Source organism: Panulirus ornatus, chromosome 58 (assembly GCF_036320965.1).
Source record: "Panulirus ornatus isolate Po-2019 chromosome 58, ASM3632096v1, whole genome shotgun sequence".
In the NCBI taxonomy this organism is placed as follows: Eukaryota; Metazoa; Arthropoda; class Malacostraca; order Decapoda; family Palinuridae; genus Panulirus; species Panulirus ornatus.
The window spans coordinates 12,498,442-12,522,218 of record NC_092281.1 but is presented as its reverse complement, the minus strand read 5'-3'; the positions used below and the strand labels follow the sequence as shown (position 1 = coordinate 12,522,218).

Below are 23,777 nucleotides of genomic sequence, written 5' to 3'. Positions count from 1 at the left end.
TCGTACACGTTAAGAGTTGTAAGTATGGTACACCAAAATGGTAATGTAGGACGACCGAGTGGTCTGTAGTGTATGGTAGAGTTGTAAGTATCGTATGGTAAAGTGATAAGTCGACGTTCTCACTGTTATAAGTGACCAAAGAGAATGCTCGGGGAGGTGGGAGAAAGTGGCCTCTGTGCCGTGATTATGGAGGACTTTAGTGCGTGTGTTGCAGTGTTGCAGGGAAGGTCACTCATGCGTGTATTGCAGTGAAGGGCACTGCAGTGCATGTGTTACAGTGTTGCACGGAAGGGCACTGCAGTGCGTGTATTGTAGTGTTGCAGTGAAGGGCACTGCAGTGCGTGTATTGCAGTGTTGCATGGAAGTGCACTGCAGTGCGTGTATTGCAGTGTTGCAGGGAAGGGCACTGCAGTGCGTGTATTGTAGTGTTGCAGGGAAGGGCACTCATGCGTGTATTGCAGTGTTGCAGGGAAGGGCACTGCAGTGTATGTGTTACAGTGGTGCAAGGAAGGGCACTGCAGTGCGTGTATTGTAGTGTTGCAGGGAAGGGCACTCATGCGTGTATTGCAGTATTGCAATGAAGGGCACTGCAGTGCGTGTGTTACAGTGTTGCAGGGAAGGGCACTGCAGTGCGTGTATTGTAGTGTTGCAGGGAAGGGCACTCGTGCGTGTATTTGCGGTGTTGCAATGAAGGGCACTGCAGTGCGTGTATTGCAGTGTTGCAGGGAAGGGCACTGCAGTGTGTGTGTGTTACAGTGTTGCAAGGAAGGTCACTGCAGTGTGTGTTGCAGTGCTGCAGGGTAGGGCACTGCAGTGCGTGTATTGCAGTGTTGCAGGGAAGGGCACTGCAGTGCGTGTGTTACAGTGTTGCAGGGAAGGGCACTGCAGTGCGTGTATTGTAGTGTTGCAGGGAAGGGCACTCGTGCGTGTATTTGCGGTGTTGCAATGAAGGGCACTGCAGTGCGTGTGTTACAGTGTTGCAGGGAAGGGCACTGCAGTGCGTGTATTGTAGTGTTGCAGGGAAGGGCACTCGTGCGTGTATTGCGGCGTTGCAATGAAGGGCACTGCAGTGCGTGTATTGTAGTGTTGCAGTGAAGGGCACTCGTGCGTTTATTTGCGGTGTTGCAATGAAGGGCACTGCAGTGCGTGTATTGCAGTGTTGCAGGGAAGGGCACTGCAGTGTGTGTTACAGTGTTGCAAGGAAGGTCACTGCAGTGTGTGTTGCAGTGCTGCAGGGTCGGTCACGGGAGCACTTCCCCACAGTAGGAGGGCCGGCGGCGTGCACTGCTGTGACTGCCCAGAGGCAGGTGTGGACCCCACCTGCACCGCTCACAGGCACATCTGTCTTAGCGTCCCTTCTCCGCAGGTGTGCAGGTGCCAGTTCTCTTCCTTGTACCACAGGCGTCACACACAAGTGCCCCCCTTGTACAGCTGGGCGTCTCATACCTGTCGTCTTGTAACAGAGCCGTCACATATATGTCTCCTTGTAACGCAGGTGTTACACATGCATTTCCATTTGTACAGCAGACATCACACGCCTGTCATACCAGAGGCGTCACACACCTGTCTCCTTGTACGGTAGGCGTCACACACCTGTCTCCTTGTACGGTAGGCTTCACGCGCCTGTCTCCTTGTACGGTAGGCGTCACACCCGTCTCCTTGTACGGTAGGCGTCACACACCTGTCTCCTTGTACGGTAGGCGTCACACACCTGTCTCTTTGTACGGTAGGCGTCACACACCTGTCTCCTTGTACGGTAGGCGTCACACACTTGTCTGTACGGTAGGCGTCACATACCTGTCTCCTTGTACGTTAGGCGTCACACACCTGTCTCCTTGTACGGTAGGCGTCATACACCTGTCTCCTTGTACGGTAGGCGTCACACACCTGTCTCCTTTTACGGTAGGCGTCACACACCTGTGTCTGTACGGTAGGCGTCACACACCTGTCTGTACGGTAGGCGTCACACACCTGTCTCCTTGTACGGTAGGCGTCACACACCTGTCTGTACGGTAGGCGTCACACACCTGTCTCCTTGTACGGTAGGCGTCACACACCTGTCTCCTTTTACCATACATCAGCTTGCTGGAACTGTGCACGTCATACACCTGTCTGCTGGTATTATTAGCAGGTTGTAATGGTAGTGGCAGGTTGTAAGGGTAGTATGGCCTGGACAGTACAGGTAGTGGCAAGACAGTAAGGATAGTGCGAGGACAGTACGGGTAGTGGCAGGACAGTAAGGGTAGTGGCGGTAGTCAGAATTTAATTTTCTTTTTCATTATAGAGGGCTACAATAGGGTGAACTTCCTGTATTACATACAACACACTACTTGTAAGTGGCCACACACCTGCAGGCATTCATTACCAGTGTACCGTGCACACTGTACCATCTGCAGACTGTAACAGCCTCGTTGATCAATGATAACACTAGGAGGAAAGTAAGGTTAGTGACCGGAAGGGGGGATGGGGTGAGGAGGTCACTGCTGATTGGATGGGGGGAAGGGGGCGTTCCTTGGGGTTTTCCCTCCCTTTGGGGGGCGGGGAGCAGGAGGTGGTGGTGGCAGTGGCGTCCGTGCAGTGGCTGGCAGTCGGGCCTTGCCTCAGTGTGGCTCCGGCAGCCGTGGTGAGTAGAGGTGTACCGTCCGGCGGAGGGTCGGGCCCACCATGTGACGTGCACCGTGTTATCCTGGCGGGCCCCAGGCACGCAACCCGCGCTTCCCCGCCTCCCTCACACCCCCGTGGCTACCGCCGCCAGCCAAGCCATCCATCCAGCCAGCCTAATGTTAAAGGTATATTGCCAAGGGGGCAAAGCCTTACCCACACAACCTGTAGACACACACGCCAGTGGTGGGCGGCACGCGCGAGACAGAGAGAGAGAGAGAGAGAGAGAGAGAGAGAGAGAGAGAGAGAGAGAGAGAGAGAGAGAGAGAGAGAGATCATAGTTGTTCGTGGTGGTGGTGGTGAGGTGAGGCGGGTACTGTGGTGTTGGGTCGTGGTGTGGTGGCCAGGGTCACCTGCTGGGTCACCCACCCTCCTGACCACCACAGTAACAGTAGTGAATTACAGGAGGCCTTCCTTCTGGGCTTAATGTCCTGGGCTTCCCTGTGAGATGTCTACCCTCCTCATGGCTCTCCCATAAACAGTATATATATATATATATATATATATATATATATATATATATATATATATATATATATATATATATATATGCCACAGGAACAGAGGACTGAGCCGTACAGGGAAAAATCTTCATTTGGTCCAGTTTTCTGTTTCCCCCTTTTTGGATGGGGGAAATAAAAACTGGAGGGGAGGATTTCGAGCCCCCGGCTCCAATCCCTTTCAGTCGCCTTCTACGACACGCAGGGAATACGTGGGAAGTATTCTTTTTCCCCTATCCCTCGGGTTGATATATATATATATATATATATATATATATATATATATATATATATACACACACAAAGAAAATATGTGTCAGAAGTGGTGAGCATACAAGAGGGTGAAAGGTGTGCACGGGATAGAGTGAATTGGAACCATGTGATATAGTGGGGTCGACCTGCTGATATAAAACTGTAACACTGTCACCCTGTAGCTGTTCATCACTTAATGTTCAGCTAATCGTTTTAAGTACATGATGTATAGACCATAGAATTTACCGTGTGGACCTCTTTGTATATGTGCCACTGTGACTGTGTAGGTGTTCCTCACTCACGTCCTTGGCCCAAGCCTGGACACATCCGGCCTCACCCTGAGCGGAGGCAATTTTGTGGTTGGTTAAGTAGTTACAATTATGACCTCCGAGTTCTGTAATGTCTTTTGACCGTATACTGAAACTTGGTTGTCTAAATTCAGTTAGTTTATAATTATTATTATTATTATTATTATTATTATTATTATTATTATTATTATTATTATATATATATATATATATATATATATATATATATATATATATATACATATATATATATATATATATATATATATATATATCAATGGATGTATATGTTTATGTTTTATGGGAGTGTTCGTCTGGGCCAGCAGTAATTAATCCTTGCTCGACAAAATCTCTTCTGTGTAAACCCCACAAACTTTCCCTCCCGCTTGGAAGCACACCTGGGTGCAGCCCGACCCTGAGGGAGGAGACCTAACCTAGCCCCCTCCAGCCATCGCCTCCCATTGCTCTCACCTCTTGTCATCTCCATGGTCTTGGATACTCCCTGAAGCTCCCACTCTCTGTAAGCATGAGACTTCGCAGTGCAGGTCTGCTGGTGATATTCTCTCCTGTGTGCCTCACCTCTGGTCCTCCTCGCTCAACCACCTCTGGTCCTCCTCGCTCAACCACCTCTGGTCGTCCTCGCTCAACCACCTCTGGTCCTCCTCGCTCAACCACCTCTGGTCCTCCTCGCTCAACCACCTCTGGTCCTCCTCGCTCAACCACCTCTGGTCCTCCTCGCTCAACCACCTCTGGTCCTCCTCGCTCAACCACCTCTGGTCCTCCTCGCTCAACCACCTCTGGTCCTCCTCGCTCAACCACCTCTGGTCCTCCTCGCTCAACCACCTCTGGTCCTCCTCGCTCAACCACCTCTGGTCCTCCTCGCTCAACCACCTCTGGTCCTCCTCGCTCAACCACCTCTGGTCCTCCTCGCTCAACCACCTCTGGTCCTCCTCGCTCAACCACCTCTGGTCCTCCTCGCTCAACCACCTCTGGTCCTCCTCGCTCAACCACCTCTGGTCCTCTTCGCTCAACCACCTCTGGTCCTCCTCACTCAACCACCTCTGGTCCTCCTCGCTCAACCACCTCTGGTCCTCCTCGCTCAACCACCTCTGGTCCTCCTCGCTCAGCCACCTCTGGTCCTCCTCGCTCAGCCACCTCTGGTCCTCCTCGCTCAACCACCTTAGGTCCTCCTCGCTCAACCACCTCTGGTCCTCCTCGCTCAACCACCTCTGGTCCTCCTCGCTCAACCACCTCTGGTCCTCCTCGCTCAACCACCTCTGGTCCTCCTCGCTCAGCCACCTCTGGTCCTCCTCACTCAACCACCTCTGGTCCTCCTCGCTCAACCACCGTCAGAGCGTTTGACAACATGTGGCGTAAGGCTTTTCTTTCTACAGTCACCCTCTTTGGCCTCTACTGCTTCTCTCTGTTCCCGAGTGCACAGTCTCCTCTCCTGCCGTTCCATCGCAGTAGTTGTGGAAGGAGCGACTTCCCCGTCCTCTCCTGTCAACAGTGGTGTGCCTCAGGGTCCTGTCCAGTCACCTACTGTCTTCCATCTCTCAGTTGATGACCCTTACCTCTCCCCTACTTCCAGCCATGTTCACTCTCGTACTGTGGATTCCATTGTCCACACTGCATCTCGCCTTCACTCTCCTTCTCACCTCTTGATGCGCTCTCTCTCTCTCTCTCTCTCTCTCTCTCTCTCTCTCTCTCTCTCTCTCTCTCTCTCTCTCTCTCTGTCACAGATCATCTGTCCTCTCTCACGTGGGACCCCGTGCAGCATATCGGGGCGGGGAAGCGGTGACCTGGCATAATTTAATCGTGGCATAACTGTGTCTCCTTCACATCTCTTTCTTCTGAGAATCATTTGTATCATCCCCCTCCCCTCTGCTCAGCGTCAAAACACCACAGTTCCACCCTGTGATAACAACACCACCTCCTCCACTGGTAACCCCCGAGATGATCAACACCACAATCTCGGCTTCCCTGGCGGTGTTGTACAGGTGTCGTGATCTCATTTCCCCTCCCCTTGTGTCCAGCAGCAGCTGTTTCCTGTGTACAGGTACAGGGGTTAGGTTGACCCCAAGTATGGACGACTGCTGTCACATCTGGTGGGGTGGTTCATCCCCCACCTCTCTCTTAACTAGAGTGAAATCGGAATCCTTCCATCTCATTAATTCTGCTGACGCCGCCGCCACCACCCGTCTCCAACCTTCCCTCTCCCTGTGCAACGGAATTCCAGCTGCAGCAGACCACTGGGTCCTGACACCAGCTGTTTGTGATCGTGGAAGATTAACGTGATGAGTCTCTCTCTCTCTCTCTCTCTCTCTCTCTCTCTCTCTCTCTCTCTCTCTCTCTCTCTCTCTCTCTCTCTCTCTTCTACAGGTATTATTTTGGCCATTGTTCTCGTGAGGTGTCTGCAGGTGTGCCCACCCTGAGAGTTTGGACCCCGTGGCACGCGTTCGGCTGCTGCTTCCCCTGTACAGTTTGTGTGTGGAGACTGACCACTCGTGGATTGGCTGTTAGGATGCCTCCTTCATCCCTGGAACAGCTCAGCTGTGGCATTCCCTGCCTTCATTTGTTCTTTCCCTCTTCATATAACCTTTCCTTCTGGAAGAGTCTGGTGTGCCAACGTCTCGGGCGAGCTATGGTTCATTTCGAATCATTCCTCCCGAGGTGGGCCTCGATTGGGCCCCTGTTTTGCCCCTGGCGCTCCGGCCACTGTGAGAACAGATATGATACCAGGGGGTCGAGTGGCTGCCCGGGGGAGTGACGTCGACAGGTCCATGACCCACCCTCCCAGGTCCTGGCTCTGTCGTCATCATCCAGGTCCTGCCACGGTACCTGAGGACTGTGTGGCCAACGTCCCAGGTCCTGCCACGGTACCTGAGACCGGTTTGGTCCACCTCCCAGGTCCTGCCGGTACCTGAGGCCTGTGGCCAACGTCCCAGGTCCTGACGGTACCTGAGACCAATGTGGTCCACCTCCCAGGTCCTGCCGGTACCTGAGGCCAGTGTGGCTACCCGGGCCAGGTGTGGGGGACGGTGTACAGACCTGTATAGGGAGTGACGGTACAGATCCATAATGAGCTGGTCACACAACTCTCGGGTCCAGCACACGTCGTGTGTCCATGTGTGTTTGTGTGTGTGTGTGTGTGTGTGTGTGTGTGGAGGGTTTCGGGGTGAGAGAGGAGGCCCCACAGCAGGTGTTGGTCCGTACATCCGTCCGTCTGTCCGTTCTGAGGAGCGACACTGAGTGACGGAAGATGCAGGTCGCGTCCAGTGGCCCCTGAACTGTTGGCAGGTGCGTCTCAACGTACGATATGAGGGATATGAGTTGGGACTGACATCCACGACTTAACGTTCGAAGGTTTTGTGAGAATGATGCCAGACGGTCCAGTGTGCCCGAATGAACCTGGGTCGCCGCCTTGAGAACTGATGGAGAGAATTGAGAGTAGCATAAAAGCCATATAGCCTTGCCTGAGGTTAGGTTCCTTATACAGAGCCTGAGGTTAGGTTCCTTATACAGAGCCTGAGGTTAGGTTCCTTATACAGAGCCTGAGGTTAGGTTCCTTATACAGAGCCTGAGGTTAGGTTCCTTATACAGAGCCTGAGGTTAGGTTCCTTATACAGAGCCAGAGGTTCGGTTCCTTATACAGAGCCTGAGGTTAGGTTCCTTATACAGAGCCTGAGGTTAGGTTCCTTATACAGAGCCTGAGGTTAGGTTCCTTATACAGAGCCTGAGGTTAGGTTCCTTATACAGAGCCAGAGGTTCGGTTCCTTATACAGAGCCTGAGGTTAGGTTCCTTATACAGAGCCTGAGGTTAGGTTCCTTATACAGAGCCTGAGGTTCGGTTCCTTATACAGAGCCTGACCCTGGATAATAATAGTTTGCCTCATAACTTGTTTGAATTCCATTCCATCTCGGTCATGGACGTTGATCCTATTTCGGATACTGTACAAATGGTATTTTCAGCCATAGTTGATTTGCCTCCCAGTCCCTGCAGAACGCTGCAGGCTACACGCGTCTCCATGCGACCCGTAGGGTGGAGTCACCTTGTGACGCGCCGTCAGCAACCGTCCGCCTCGCTCTTCTCAGCCCGGCCCCCCCAGTAGGCAAGTGTTGCAAGCTGATCCTCATCACTTGAAAAAACTTTATGTGAAATTGGTAGTCGTGTATCCACCCGCCGGTGGCCCCCTGACCACAGAAGCAACTCCCTCACCCTCCTCCCCCTCCACACACACACACACACACACACACACACACACACACACAAACATTGGATATCCTCACTATTTACTTTTTTACCTCTCTGAATCTGAGGCTGCAACACTGTGTCACATTTGGGATGATGTATACAGTCTGGTTGGTCACCATGCAGGTGCTGTTGGCCAGAATGGTAGGGTTGGTAGCGCGCCCTCTCCTGGCCCTCATCATCTCGCTCTCGCAGAGGTTAGGATGCCGCTAACCCGTTTGCAGTAGACCTTTGGACTCGGCCTGGCACCGAGGAGACTCCTGGACGACAACAAACCCTTGCGTGCGTGCGTTCCGTCGAAGAACGGCGGAAAGGCAGTGTTCATTGGTACAACTATTTGCCCCGCTATTTTTCCATTTTATATCTCTCTCAGTACTGGCGTAACTTCCCCGCTCAACACTTAACATATTTTCTTGGAGACATGTCATCCCAGCTGCCAGCAATTTCTCTCCAGCCAAGGGTATTGGATGAATTAGTGGCAGCTGTTAGTTATCGTGCCTCGGGCAACGTTGATCCATGGCTTGTCAACAGATAAAAAGACAGACAGGGAAACTTGTTATTATGATACAGATAAGACCAGAGGCCCAAATTACGTTATCGTAACCCTAAGCGTTATTGTAGTACAAAAGCCTCCAGAAATAGAATCGGTTCGAACCGTTAATTGCTTTGATAAGATGTTAAGGTTAGGGTGAACTTCTTGCCTGACCTTGGCCCAGTTTAGTACACAAGTTACGTTGATGAGGGGAAAGTAGTGTGAACACCGCAACATTTACCACACAGACGGCGATCACGGGGGGGGGGGGGGGGGGTTAAGAAAAAAAACTGGCGCAGTTTATAATGTGGATGGACGTAAAGTGTTTTGGGCCATGACGCTTGCTTGAGTGGCGGTGGGCAGGGTTTGGGAGCCACAAGGTCATGGCGTGTGCTGCGGCGGCAAGGAAGTGCAACTTTAGTCTCCCAGCGTCGATAATATCCCTCCCTTCCCAACCGACACAAATTTGAAGAGAGAGAGGGAGGCTTGCGATGGTGGATCGCTCTGCCACCTGGACTGGCCATTATGGCCCCAGCCATTTCTCCCCCTGGGGTGGTGCGCGGGCACATAACTGTGATAACCCCAGGGGACAGCAAATCCTCCGTCGTGCCATCGTAAGACGTAAGGTTGGGGGAATCGATCATTCCATGAGTTAATGTGAGTTGACGACGAGTGTATGTAGGAGGGTAGTGGTTGTGGTCAGTTAGAGGGAGGCCGTTTTGGGCCAGACATGGCAGTTACCCGGTCCAGTGTTGTGTGTATACTTTGGTGCCCAGGTGAACTCCAGCACTAGTGGGAGGGCCACTGCCCTATATTGGTAGTTATCCTTTTTATTTTTTATTTTGATGTATAAAATGAGGCGTCATGAGGTAGTCTGGAGCAGGGGTTGTGAGGCTGCTGGATGGTGAGTTAGCAGTGCTGGGGGTGTGTGAGGTTACTGGGTGGTGAGGTAGCAGGGCTAGGGGGATGTGAGGTTACTGGGTGGTGAGGTAGCAGGGCTAGGGGTGTGTGAGGTTACTGGGTGGTGAGGTAGCAGGGCTGGGGGTGTGTGAGGTTACTGGGTGGTGAGGTAGTAGGGCTAGGGGTAGTGTGAGGTTACTGGATGGTGAGGTAGTAGGGCTAGGGGTAGTGTGAGGTTACTGGATGGTGAGGTAGCAGGGCTGGGGGGGTGAGGTTACTAGATGGTGAGGTAGTAGGGCTAGGGGTGTGTGAGGTTACTGGTTGGTGAGGTAGGAGGGCTGGGTGGGTGTGAGGTTGTTGGTTGGTGAGGTAGGAGGGCTGGGTGGGTGTGAGGTTGTTGGGTGGTGAGGAATGAGGGTCGTGGGTGTGAGGTAGCAAGGGGGCCGGGGGTCCAGCTAACAGGGCCGACCTTGGTGGTGACAACAGAGTCGGGCACATCAAGTTACCGCCATATTCTCTCCTATTTAACTGATAAATCTGCTTTACATATGGTTACGGCGACCTTAGCGAAGGTCAGCCTCATATCTGTGTAAAGTTTGTTATCCCTGGTGTAGCTTTACGTAAGCCAGCAGCAGAGAAGTGGGGCAGGAAACGACAACAGTACAGGGGAGGAGGCAAGGCTAGGCTTCTACGTTGAGTCATGGCGGCAGCGTCGGGTGAGTTAACCTGGTAATTGTAGTTCATTTGTCGTATTTCAAGGGAAGTCTTAACGTCGTGCCTTGAGAGACGTGATGTTCTGCAGGGGAAGATGGCAGTGGTGAGCCACACCACCACGTCACTTTACTCTCACGTGAGAGAGGAGTTCGTCACTATCAGTTGGGACAAAATCTATTGTGACATTTCAGCTTAACGTCCCAGAAGAGGTCATCCATGTAGAGCCCATATTGTGGGCAAAATAATAATTAAATAATGATAATGATAATAATGATAATAATAATAATAATAATAATGATAATGATAGTAATATTGATAATAATAATAATAATAATAATAATAATAATAATAATAATAATAATGGTAATAATAATAATAATAATAATAATAATAATAATAATAATAATGCATAGAAATAGATATACAAAGTTGTGATGTCTGGTTTACCTTTTTTTTTTTTGCCCTGTGTGTCAGTCAGAGCCAGCAGGCTACCCCAGCCCGCCAGACTACGCGGAAAGTTTATGTTAGACGTGGTTGAAGGAGATGCGCTCGAGCAGCTCGTAATGTGTCCTATAAATTTATGGACTTCACATTGACAAAAAAAAAACCCGGCCATCACTCGTTCCATATATTCACACTCCTTGTCCGTGAAGTCTTGGGATTGGCTTAAGGCGACTTGATTGATCGTAAGTACCATCCAGGACACCGCGTCTCTTGAATGGACGGTTATTTGCTTTTTATAAACTTCAAACACTCGCGGACCTTTGGATGGAAGATTTCAAAGATGGTTTACTCGCCGTATCCTTTGGGGGGCTGCGGGTTATACAAGTACTTTTAGTAAAAGAATTCTTCTGAATTATATATATATATATATATATATATATATATATATATATATATATATATATATATATATATATATATATATATGTGTGTGTGTGTGTGTGTGTGTGTGTGTGTGTTGGAAAGGATCACAGTTTTGCGCGTAATCAAGATATTCCTATGAGTCCACGGGGAAAATGAAACACGAAAAGTTCCCAAGTGCACTTTCGTGTAATAATCACATCATCAGGGGAGACACAAGAGAGAAGTATAACAGTCAGTTGATATACATCGAAGAGACTAAGCTAGGACGCCATTTGGTAAAAATGTGATTGTCCCGTGGACTTATAGGAATATGTATGTGTGTGTGTGTGTGTGTGTGTGTGTGTGTGTGTGTGTGTGTGACATGTTTGTTTTTGCCAGACTCGAACGCTGTTGCAACAAAGTGTAAACATTTCGATATTGAGAGGTCTAGTGTTTGTCTGTGCGCTCTTGGTTCCTCAGTGGCCTCACCGCTCGTCGTAATTTGTGCTAAAAAAAAAAAACTTGACCACTTTTACAAAGAAGGTTTGAGTGAGTAGAATGACTTTGTGGGATTTGCAGAGGTTAATAAGGGGTCGACCTCTTGGTTAGCTGGTCCGCTCTCGTATGTCCCAGTCATTATAGTGGCGCATCACAAGTGGTGGCGAGGGGGGCCTAGACTTGCTTACGAGTGTGCTTGCGGGTTTAGCTCATGTGGCTCACACGTGGGGTTATATGTCACCCACCCGACATGTAACTTGATTACGAGATGGGAGGGAAGACCATATCCGGGTAGAAACCAAAGCACTGGTCTCGTAATAGTTCAAGTGCTTTTCGCCGGACAGCAAGTGTCATTTAAGACTGCCACCCTCGTAATTACTCCGAAATTTGCTTATATTAATGACCTAACACCAGCTATTATGCTGTGTCATAACCTCGCACCAGCGGCTTTTAGGTATGAATAGTGACCGAAATGCCCCGGGCCAAACATGCCCCAGTCAAGGCCATATTGGGTTTGGATGAAAGGAAAAAACTAAGAGGGGGGAAAAAATGAAGAAATTAATTATGGCTCGGCAGATGTTTGCACACCTGACTCCTAACGCAAGTAGGATGCCACAGTGTAAGTGTTCGAGGGAAGGAGGAGGTATCATAACGGTCAATCCTCGTATGGCTGGCCTCTACACACACACACACACTAGAAGAAAAAAAGAAACTATGGGAAGCAGCTGCCAGGACGGTGTGCCTCGGATCCAGGCTTCGTTGGCAGAGATGTATGCAAACAGTGTGCGAGAGCAGCGGCCCAAATAATAGAACAGGGAGAGTGCTGCAACATCATGGCGGACGGGAAAGGATGCTCAAAGAGAAGCGGTCTGGAAAATTGATGAGGCGGAAGGATTGTGTTTCCACTTGGTGTGGAATTTGTGTGATTTTGGTGCAGGCTCATGTTTTTGGTTCAGTGATTCCTGAAAGTGAATGGTAGATGTGGATGTGTTACACTGCCATGATGGGCGTCATTTTATCGCTCATGATGAACTCGTGTAGCGTCGGGTTACCACCGTTGATGTTAGTGTTGCCGGTGCGTGTTTGTTACGGTGTGGCGAGGCGTGGGCAGTGAGGAGGAGGGGTCAGCTGGTCGATTTGAAGCGATTGTTCAGGGAAGGGATCTGTCATTAGCAGTGGCCAGCTCTCGGGTTGGGGTGGAGGTCAGGGGTCCCTGCCACCATGCAAGCGAGCAGTCTGCACTTCACCATGCTAGCCTGCAGTCTGCACTTCACCATGCTAGCCTGCAGTCTGCACTTCACCATGCTAGCCTGCAGTCTGCACTTCACCATGCTAGCCTGCAGTCTGCACCTCACCATGCTAGCCTGCAGTTTGCACTTCACCATGCTAGCCTGCAGTCTGCACTTCACCATGCTAGCCTGCAGTCACCCATTCTCTCCATATGTCCAGACCTTTTCAGGACCTCCGCCTTCAGCTCTCTTAATCCTACTCTTCTAATTACCACACCTCTCTGTTACCGTCACTTCGTACACGATCGCACCATCTCACATCACGTATTGCCCTCAAACATTTCATTTCTAACACATTCACCCTCTACCGTGCATTCTTATCTATAGCGCATACCTCACATCCACACATCACGGAGGGAACTCCTATACTCTCACAAACACGCCTATTTTTGCCTCTTTTTCCACACATTCCTCAGTGCTCCCAGGATCCTCCCCCCCTCACCCACCCTATGACTCTCCTCCGCTTCCAGAGCTCCATTCGTTGCCATGTCCTTACCCGGGTATCTTAAAAAAAAGCTTCACTCCTTCCAAGTTTTCTCCATCCAAACTCGTATCTCAATAAAATACTAACCTCTCTTGTGGGACTGCTAAACCTAATAATACCTTTACTGATATTCACCTGTACTCAACTTTCCCTGTTCACACACACACACACACACACACACACACACACACACACACACACACACACACTCTCTCTCTCTCTCTCCCCAAACTCAGAAACCAAATTCAGTTTCTCACCCGAGTCTGCGACTAGCGCCGTGTCATCAGTAAACAGTAAATGACGCACTTCCCAGCACCCCTCCCCTCCTGCCCGCTTTCCAGCTAAACTGTAGACTTGCTAATCTACGTAAACCCCTCGCACTCATTTCCATCACCACCCCCGTCCATTAACAGATCAAACGGCCATGGTGACATCACACAGCTCCTGCAAGGGGTGTGTGATGTGTGTTGTGCAAGGGGTGTGTGATGTGTGTTGTGTAAGGGGTGTGTGATGTGTGTTGTGCAAGGGTTGTGTAAGAGGTGACAGTATCCTGCCACTACGTGTCTAGGGGTGGAAGGGTTGTGTGAGGGGGGTGACGGTGTCCACCCACCACGTTTGCTGGGGTGGTGCAAGGGTTATGATGTAAGGGGTGACAGTGTCCGGCCACCACACATATCGTGGAGGGGGTTGCGTCGCTGGTGAGCCTGCTGTTTCGTGCCTGACCTCCTGGTGTTGTTTACATGATTATATCTCTCGACTGAATTTTTGGATCTTGGACCCACACACACACACGCACACACACCCACACACACACACACACACACACGCACACACTGCGGACCTAACCACACGCGAGGAAGTGTTTCGAGGTCATGGGGGGGTCAAAGGTTAAGGTCACAGTATCTTGCTTTCGAGAATTCTCTTCTGAATATTTATGTGCCGGGGATCACACGAGTGTATGGGTTGGTATTATGAACCAGACTTGTCACATACATGTTGTACACAGAGAATTATACCTTAGTACCTATTCCAGGTTGGGGTCAGAGGTCGTGGTCATAAGGTCATGTATGATAAAGTACTACTCATGACCTCCATGCTTCGCCTGACCTACCAGGTTCCACAAGTAAACGCCACTTGGACGTGTGGAGGTCAGAGGTCAGGGTTGTAAGGTCATTAAGATGAGAATGCGACGTGATGCTTGTCCAGATGATGTGTTATGACTCGGGGGAAAATAATAACAGCATCTTCCACCGCAAATAGGATAGAACACAGAGCTTTCTACATTTGCATAACTTCTCGCAGCCCGGGGTCAAAGGTCAAGGTCACCTGATGGTATTTATCAGGGAGGGTCAATCTCTCGCGTGCAAGGTGCGTCTGTCTTATGTAAACCCGTATTATTGTTATTATTATTATTATTATTATTATTATTATTATTATTATTATTATTATTATTATTATTATTATTGTTATTGTTATTGTTATTATTATTGTTGTTGTTATTATTATTATTATTATCATTATTATTATTTATTTTTTATTCATTCATTATCTATCATAACTAGTGTGATGTTTCTGTGGGTTTAGTTACGTAGTTGATGTACAGACGTGATGTTGTCTTGCCCCGTGTTCGTGCACTGATGTAGTAGTGATGATGATGCTGCTGGTGCTACGGCCGTGGTGTGAGGGGGAGGCTCCCGCGGGGCGCCGACCTGGTGTAAGACACACTATACATCACCATATAGGGTGGCTCAACCATCGCGGTCACACTCAGTAGTATATACCTGGCTCTCTCAACCATTCCAGTGTGAGCAGTGGGGGGGAAAACCGAGTGAAACAGTTGTGACATGGTGGCCCGATGGCTGGTCGTCCGAGGAAGGACCTTGTGAGGGGTAGGTAGTCTACGTGTTGGAACACCTGCCCACTACGCCGTCGGTTCTCAGGTGGATCGTGACCTGGGGATCCACTTGCGTGAAGGATGTAGGCATCGCCGGACAGCTGTAGTACAGCTGTGGTGGTATGATACAGCTGCTGTAGTCGAGCTGTGGTGGTATGATACAGCTGCTGTAGTCGAGCTGTGGTGGCATGATACAGCTGGTGTTGATCTGCGGGTGAGTGTGGCCCTTCCTTCTTCTTCTCCCTCCCACTCCGTCAGCTGATGCCACACCCGCTACACCTGGAGACACAGGCCTCTCCCACACCCAGGTGTTCCCCCAGCTGAACGCTCACCCCCTACGCCTGGAGGCCACTCTCTCCTCCCTCCTCCTCCACCGTCCGTCTGCGTGTGCCCAGCCATGGAGAGGAACAGAAGAGGACGCTGGACCTCCGTACTGGGGCCCAGCCAGGGCGAGGCCCCTCCATGACCCATGGAGGCGACTGTGTGGCTGGGCCGGGAGAGCTGGTGCCGACGAGCGCGTGGCCCGGGGCGTCTGGCCCAGGGCACGTGGCCCAGGGCCGCCTGACGCCACAGCCAGCAGTGCCATCAAGGGGCGGCAGCCAGCAGCAGTGAACCCCTTTGAGCCATAGTGAACGTGACAGTTTTGCTAATAGACACGAGCTTGGTTAGTGGCTGCAGGTGTGGGCGTGAGACACAGGAAGCAGATCCTCCTGGACTGGTGGTGACACAGACGCAGGAAGCAGATCCTGCTGCACTGGTGGTGACACAGACGCAGGAAGCAGATCCTGCTGCACTGGTGGTGACGCAGGAAGCAGATCCTCCTGCACTGGTGGTGACGCAGGAAGCAGATCCTCCTGCACTGGTGGTGACGCAGGAAGCAGATCCTCCTTCACTGGTGGTGACACAGGAAGCAGATCCTCCTGCACTGGTGGTGACACAGACAGGAAGCAGATCCTGCCGTCGGTGACACAGACGCAGGAAGCAGATCCTGCTCTGGTGGTGACACAGACGCGGGCAAGACAGGAACATCGGCCAGGACCGAGTGTGAGGGAGTCAGTGTATCGTGTGTAGGGGAGCGGGTCAGTGTAGGGGGTCAGGTGGTGTGGTGTGGTGTGGTATGTGAGGCAGGAGGAGGTGGGTCGTCCACACCAGCAGGCAGCCATGCCTCGCAGCTTCTTAGAACGTCACCTCCACCGACGAGGGGCCGCCCACCACGACCCACCAACACCACCGCCCTCCTCCACCGCGACAACCACCGCCACCACCTCCTCCTCCTCCACCGCCGCCACCACCACTGGCGCCACCACTCGCCCTCACCAGGAGGCGGCCTCCGGCGGCTCCACCAACGCCTCCTTCTCGAGGAAAGGTAAGTTTACCCATAGCTCTTGTTGCTGCATCCGTCACCCCCAACACCATCACCCCCAACACTAGCACCATCACCCCCAACACTAGCACCATCACCACCAACACTAGCACCATCACCACCAACACTAGCACCGTCACCACCAACACTAGCACCATCACCCCCAACACTAGCACCACCTCCAACACTAACACCATCACCACCAACACTAGCACCGTCACCCCAACACCATCACCACCAACACTAGCACCATCACCAGCATTACTTTAGCCAGCATTATAACTGTGTTAAAAGAGTCACCTGGTGTTATACTCAGGGTTTGCGCTTTATGTTACGCTATGTTACGTTCTGTGTGACATGCATTCTGATTGAATAACAACAAGGGGTGAGGGGGAGGGAGGGGAGAGACGGAGGGGGTGGTGTGTGGGTTGGGGGGGGTTTAAGGATGAGGTTGGAGACGTCCCGGAGGTTTGCCGGACCTAACCATGTCCAGGGAGGGCAGCGTGAGCAGGTCGTGTGATGTGGGCGGGAGGGAAACCTCAGGGAAGAACCAACCACCCAGCCTTCCTGCCTTCCCTAGCCCATAGAGAGTCTTCACCAGATCCAGGCCCGGATGAATGGCATGGCTCATCCGGGTCATTATAGCGTATATCCAGTGACCTACGTACGTGTGTGTGTGTGTGTGTGTGTGTGTGCTGGCCGGCCAGGGTGGGTCAGCTCCCTGCTGCCTCTCGCGCGCCCGTCGTGTTCCTCTCCCTCATGCCTCAGGAGGTCCTGACACACCGCCCTCCTCCCTCTCTCCCAGGAAACGTTGGCTGGACGCTTCATGTGCTCTGTCCCCTCTCTCTCTCTCTCTCTCTCTCTCTCTCTCTCTCTCTCTCTCTCTCTCTCTCTCTCTCTCTCTCTCTCCTGCTGGACCTCTGTCCTCTCCTATATTGGCCAGCTGGCGGGCGGGTCCTGCAGGATGTGTCTCAGCCCCACACGTGTATGTGTGGGGGCCGGGCTGGTGGCTAACACGGGGGAGTGTTCACCATCACGTTACCAATCTTGCCCGTGTCGCCCGTGTTAAGACCCCACAACTTTCTCATCCCTGAAGGCTAGGATGTCCCCACCCAAGGCTAGGATGTCCCCACCCAAGGCTAGGATGTCCCCACCCAAGGCTAGGATGTCCCCACTAAAAGGCTGTCCCCACCCAAGGCTGTCCCCACCCAAGGCTGTCCCCACCCGAGGCTAGGATGTACTCACCCAAAGGCTATCCCCACCCAAGGCTGGGATGTACTCACCCAAAGGCTATCCCCACCCAAGGCTGGGATGTCCTCATCCAAGGCTAGGATGTCCCCACCCAAGGCTATACTCACCCTTGAAGCTATCGCCCCATTCCTTCTCTCTCTCTCTCTCTCTCTCTCTCTCTCTCTCTCTCTCTCTCTCTCTCTCTCTCTCTCTCTCTCTCTCTCTCTCTCTGTGTGTGTGTCTCTGTGTGGAAGATTTACAGCCTCACTCACGTCCTTGTACGCCTGTTGGGAGCAGGGCCACCCCGTCCTGTGTGGCGGATGTGTGCCTCCCTCCCCCACACTGCCAGGCTCGGGGATTATCCTCCTGCAACCGTTCATCTTCCTCTCCTCCTATAACCTTTCATCTTCCTCTCCTCCTATAACCTTTCATCTTCCTCTCCTCCTATAACCTTTCATCTTCCCCTCCTCCTATAACCTTTCATCTTCCCCTCCTCCTATAACCTTTCATCTTCCCCTCCTCCTATAACCTTTCATCTTCCTCTCCTCCTATAACCTTTCATCTTCCCCTCCTCCTATAACCTTTCATCTTCCCCTCCTCCTATATAACCTTTCATCTTCCCCTCCTCCTATAACCTTTCATCTTCTCCTCCTCCTATATAACCTTTCATCCTCCCCTCCTCCTATATAACCTTTCATCTTCCCCTCCTCCTATAACCTTTCATCTTCCCCTCCTCCTATAACCTTTCATCTTCCCCTCCTATAACCTTTCATCTTCCCCTCCTCCTATAACCTTTCATCTCCCCTCCTCCTATATAACCTTTCATCTTCCCCCTCCTATAACCTTTCATCTCTCCTCCTCCTATATAACCTTTCATCTCCCCCCTCCTATATAACCTTTCATCTTCCCCTCCTCCTATAACCTTTCATCTTCTCCCTCCTCCTATATAACCTTTCATCCTCCCCTCCTCTATAACCTTTTCATCTTCCCCTCCCCTATAACCTTTCATCCTTCCTCTCCTCCTATAACCTTTCATACTCCCCTCTCCTATAAACCTTTCATCTTCCCCTCCTCCTATAACCTTTCATCTTCTCTCCTCCTATAACCTTTCATCTCCCCTCCTCCTATAACCTTTCATCTTCTCTCCTCCTATATAACCTTTCATCCTCCCCTCCTCCTATAACCTTTCATCTTCTCCTCCTCCTATAACCTTTCATCTTCCTCTCCTCCTATAACCTTTCATCCTTCCCCTCCTCCTATAACCTTTCATCTTCTCCCTCCTTCCTTATAACCTTTCATCCTCCCCTCCTCCTATAACCTTTCATCTTCCCCTCCTCCTATAACCTTTCATCTTCCTCTCCTCCTATAACCTTTCATCTTCCCCTCCTATATAACCTTTCATCTTCCTCTCCTCCTATAACCTTTCATCTTCCTCTCCTCCTATAACCTTTCATCTTCCTCTCCTCCTATATAACCTTTCATCCTCCCCTCCTCCTATAACCTTTCATCTTCCCCTCCTCCTATAACCTTTCATCTTCCCCTCCTCCTATAACCTTTCATCTTCCTCTCCTCCTATATAACCTTTCATCTTCCTCTCCTCCTATAACCTTTCATCTTCCCCTCCTCCTATAACCTTTCATCTTCCCCTCCTCCTATAACCTTTCATCCTCCCCTCCTCCTATAACCTTTCATCTTCCCCTCCTCCTATATAACCTTTCATCTTCCTCTCCTCCTATAACCTTTCATCTTCCCCTCCTCCTATATAACCTTTCATCTTCCTCTCCTCCTATAACCTTTCATCTTCCCCTCCTCCTATAACCTTTCATCTTCCTCTCCTCCTATATAACCTTTCATCTTCCTCTCCTCCTATAACCTTTCATCTTCCCCTCCTCCTATATAACCTTTCATCTTCCTCTCCTCCTATAACCTTTCATCTTCCTCTCCTCCTATAACCTTTCATCTTCCTCTCCTCCTATAACCTTTCCATGGTCAAAGTTTCTGGTGTGTAAACACTTGGTGGGCACAGATTAACTAACCCCGGTTGTATTTTTGCATTGTAGATCATTTTATATTTTCGAGCGATGGCGTCCCGCGGCACATACCTGGCCCTGCTGTGTGTACAGGGATGGAACTAGCCGAGGCAGAGTCGTGGTCAGGTATATGTGATGGTGAAAGGTGGGAAGGAAAGAGGACGCAGGCAAGGGCGACGTGCCCAGGTGGAGGAGGAGCTGTGTGAGTGTGGAGGACGTTTCTCTCTCTCTCTCTCTCTCTCTCTCTCTCTCTCTCTCTCTCTCTCTCTCTCTCTCTCTCTCTCTCTCGCCCCCCACGAACACATCATGACGTCCATCATGGACACACAGTAACCACCAGACGTGATGAGTGTGGGAGGTTGGGCTGCGTCTGAGGTCGAGGATGTGTGCCGGCGGAGTGTGTGTGTGTGTGTGTGGCCACATGAGGATCGTACCGTCGTGCTCAAGGATCGTACCGTCGTGCTCAAGGATCGTACCGTGGTACTCAAGGATCGTACCGTCGTGCTCAAGGATCGTACCGTCGTGCTCAAGGATCGTACCGTCGTGCTCAAGGATCGTACCGTGGTACTCAAGGATCGTACCGTCGTGCTCAAGGATCGCACCGTCATGCTCAAGGGTCGTACCGTCATGCTCAAGGGTCGTACCGTCGTGCTCATGGATCGCACCGTCGTGTTCAGGGGTCTGGACCTATAATAACCAGCCACAGTGCAACGAAGCAATTACATGTACCCTAACCAGAGCAACACTGTGCCAGGTGCTGGATCATGGTGTGAGGCTGAAGATCCCTCGTCACTTGATGTACCATAAATATTTAGAAAGGTCGAGATTATAGTGGCCACACAGAGGGTTTAACATATATAAATATATATATTCTTTTCCCTCCACCCCGCCAGCGTATGGGAGAAGGTGCGGGGATGGTTCACGTGTGTAGTGTTGGGGTTTAGGTTTAGATGTCGGGGAGTGGAGGAGGAGGGAGGAGGAGGAGGGAAGGTTGTGTTGTGTGGGTCAATTCCTGGAAAATCCCGGCTCGTGTCACGTTAGGGCAGACCCGTCGATATGTGACGGAAGACCCGACCCCGCCCGCGCCTCCTGCCTCTTCGTAACAGCGGCCGACGGTCACGGCAGGAGACGTGTGTGTGTGTGTGTGTCTAATGCTGATTGAGCCAGGTGTGGTCAGCCATCCCCTGGGGGCTGGCTGGGCCGCCAAGCTCATTACCGCTGTTCCCTTCCCCTCCGGGGGGATTTCAGAGGTCAGCTGAGGTCACACGTAGTCATTGGTCAGGCACAGGGTTGTCAAGTGTGAGGACCGGCAGCGTAGGGTCTGGGCTTCCTCCTCCACACCCCAGCCTGACGCTCTTCAACCTCCCTCCCTCCCTTTGTTTACCTTGATGACGTCACTTGCCAATCATTATGCTGGTGAGTGTTATTTCCCCCGTGTTATCCTAAGTGTTCTTCCCCCAGTGTTATCCTGAGTGTTATTAAGGGTGTTATGTTGGTTCTTCCCCCTGAGGCATGTGTCGGGTGAGCATTGGAATTGAGTGGGATGTAAACACGAGATGGAAGAGGGAAAGGGGGGGATGTTGGTTCATAATATGGTGGAAGGTTCGAGTCCTGGCGTCGTAGCAGGGGGGGGTGTATCGTGTGATGACGTAATGTGTCCAGGTCAGCTGGCTGGAGCAGGGCGAGGGAGGGAGTGTCAGGTGGTACAGGTGGACTTGTCACTTATCTTCATCAGTGACGTACATCACCCCTGACACCTCCATCCACTCCCTGCACCAGGTGTTGGCCAGGAGGCCCTTGACCAGCGACACAGATGTTGGCCAGGAGGCCCTTGACCAGCGGCACAGATGTTGGCCAGGCCCTTGACCCCCCCTTGACCATTACTGGGAGCGGAACAGGTGACTCATTGGTGAAATGTGTGTCCAACCCTTCAGTTGGGTCCTCTACTACTCACCCTTTCACTTCTTACCAGTGTGAGTCAGACTGTGGCCCAGCTGGTGAGGAGGGTTCTCACCAGTGTGAGTCAGACTGTGGCCCAGCTGGTGAGGAGGGTTCTCACCAATGTGAGTCAGACTGTGGCCCAGGCTGGTGAGGAGGGTTCTCACCAGTGTGAGTCAGACTGTGGCCCAGCTGGTGAGGAGGGTTCTCACTAGTGTGAGTCAGACTGTGGCCCAGGCTGGTGAGGAGGTTTCTCACCAGTGTGAGTCAGACTGTGGCCCAGCTGGTGAGGAGGGTTCTCACCAGTGTGAGACTCACAACTCCTTCAGGTACCTCAGAACACCTGCAGGTCTTTCACAGCACATGTAGGCATCACAGTACCTCACAACACCTGCATGTACCTCACAACACCTGCATGTATCTCACAATACTTGCAGGTACCTCACAGCATCTGTAGGCATCTCATTACACCTGGAGGTACTTCACAGCTGTAGGTACTTGGGTGCTTTTACCTCACCGCACCTGCAGGTATATCACACTACCTCACAGCATGGATGTACCTCACCAGACCTACAGGTACCTCACAGCTGCAGGTGGCCTACCTCACAACACCTGATTTACCGGAGGTTATGCTTAATAACCAGAGTGATTGGTGTTCAAGTGCGAGACGTAAGTGGCCGGAAATGTGGAAATGAAACGTGTGTGAGTGTTTCCTGTGGAAACCAATTTACCTTTTTTTTTTTTTCTTTTTACTTTCTAGATAGGTGTTAATGACTCTGTTGGTCAATGACCCCTTTCATGCGGTTAACCTGAGTAGGTCGTATGAATGATTAATTAGGTTTTGACATAACTGAAATGAGTTGTTATATTGGAGCGCATACGACCCTTGAGCACGACGTTACGACCCTTGAACACTACGGTACGACCCTTGAACACGACGGTACGACCCTTGAACACGACGGTACGACCCTTGAGCACGACGGTACGATCGTTGAACACGACGGTACAACCCTTTAAACACGACAGTACGACCCTTGAACACGACGGTACGACCCTTTAAACACGACGCTTGAGTACGACAATGAGCACCTAAACCGAGGAGGTGTAAATGCTATGGCAACTCCAAACTTGCGACAGACGAGCGAGACGACCTCCTTACCTGAGGCGAACTTGAACAGCAGATCTTCAGAAGCCGAAGCTCACACAGCGAGGAAAACCTGTACGACGAAGTGACGGACGCAGACCATGAGCTCAAAATGTCGTATGAAACACAGGGGAGGAAAAGAAAGAGGAGGAAAGAGCCGTTCACGACATGAGATACAAAACAATATACTTTTGCTCGCATCCATAACTATTAAACCCGTGACCACACGCTCCACGGACTCGCTACACACGGAAGGTAATGTTACAGATGACTGCCAGGAGACGGGCGAGATTGTAGAGCCAATAGGACCCACTGTTGACGAAGCCAGACACCACACTGATGATAAATGAGTCAACACACTTTATGCTGAAGTGTATTCCTCCAGGGTGAATCATCTCTCCACCTGCCTCACTACAGGAATATGTACAGCTGCCGTTGAGAGCATGGCCGTGTGCCTGGACTGAGAAACAGACTTCTGGAATGTCTTGATAATGGAATGCAAAACATCTCTTGCACGAATACTGGATATCCCTCAGGAGAAAAATGTGTAGATTCTGGTATCGTCCCAAGAGTGTCTGAAAGTGATTCGCATCGCCCCATTCCACAAAGCAGTTCACACAACTATAGACCAATTGTACTAACATCATATATGACCACAATCTTTGAGAGCCAAGAGGTAAATTGACTGAACAGTCGACCAAATCGTGAACAAAATGGGTGAAGAATGTCCTGGATGAGTCTTTATTTGCAGAGTGTGTCAGATCAGCCAGGCCTGTGTGGGCTTAAGTGGGACCTGCAGGTGCGGCTTCCAACAACTTGGTTGACCAATGACCCAAACCCAACACCCAGAGCCCAACCGGGGGCTGTTGGGTTACAAGACCCACGAAGACTGTACTCTGTATGTTGGCGAAATAACTCCTTCGCCTGAAACTGGTTGATAAA

The 23,777-nt window shown here is 51.1% G+C and overlaps 1 protein-coding gene across 9 annotated transcripts in view; it reads left to right on the top strand.

Moving 5' to 3' along the window:
* LOC139766519 (uncharacterized) overlaps positions 1-23,777 on the top strand; it is a 112,081-nt gene that overhangs the window by 10,421 nt on the left and 77,883 nt on the right. For 5 of the 9 annotated variants that reach the window (XM_071695258.1, XM_071695251.1, XM_071695252.1 and 2 more), the window contains exon 3: positions 15,040-16,496. The exons of 1 other annotated variant lie outside the window; for it this stretch is intronic. In XM_071695258.1, the coding sequence (XP_071551359.1) occupies positions 16,292-16,496 (205 nt within the window). In that variant the 5' untranslated portion in view covers positions 15,040-16,291. 3 more of the 9 variants (XM_071695253.1, XM_071695254.1, XM_071695262.1) reach the window with 3 other exon arrangements.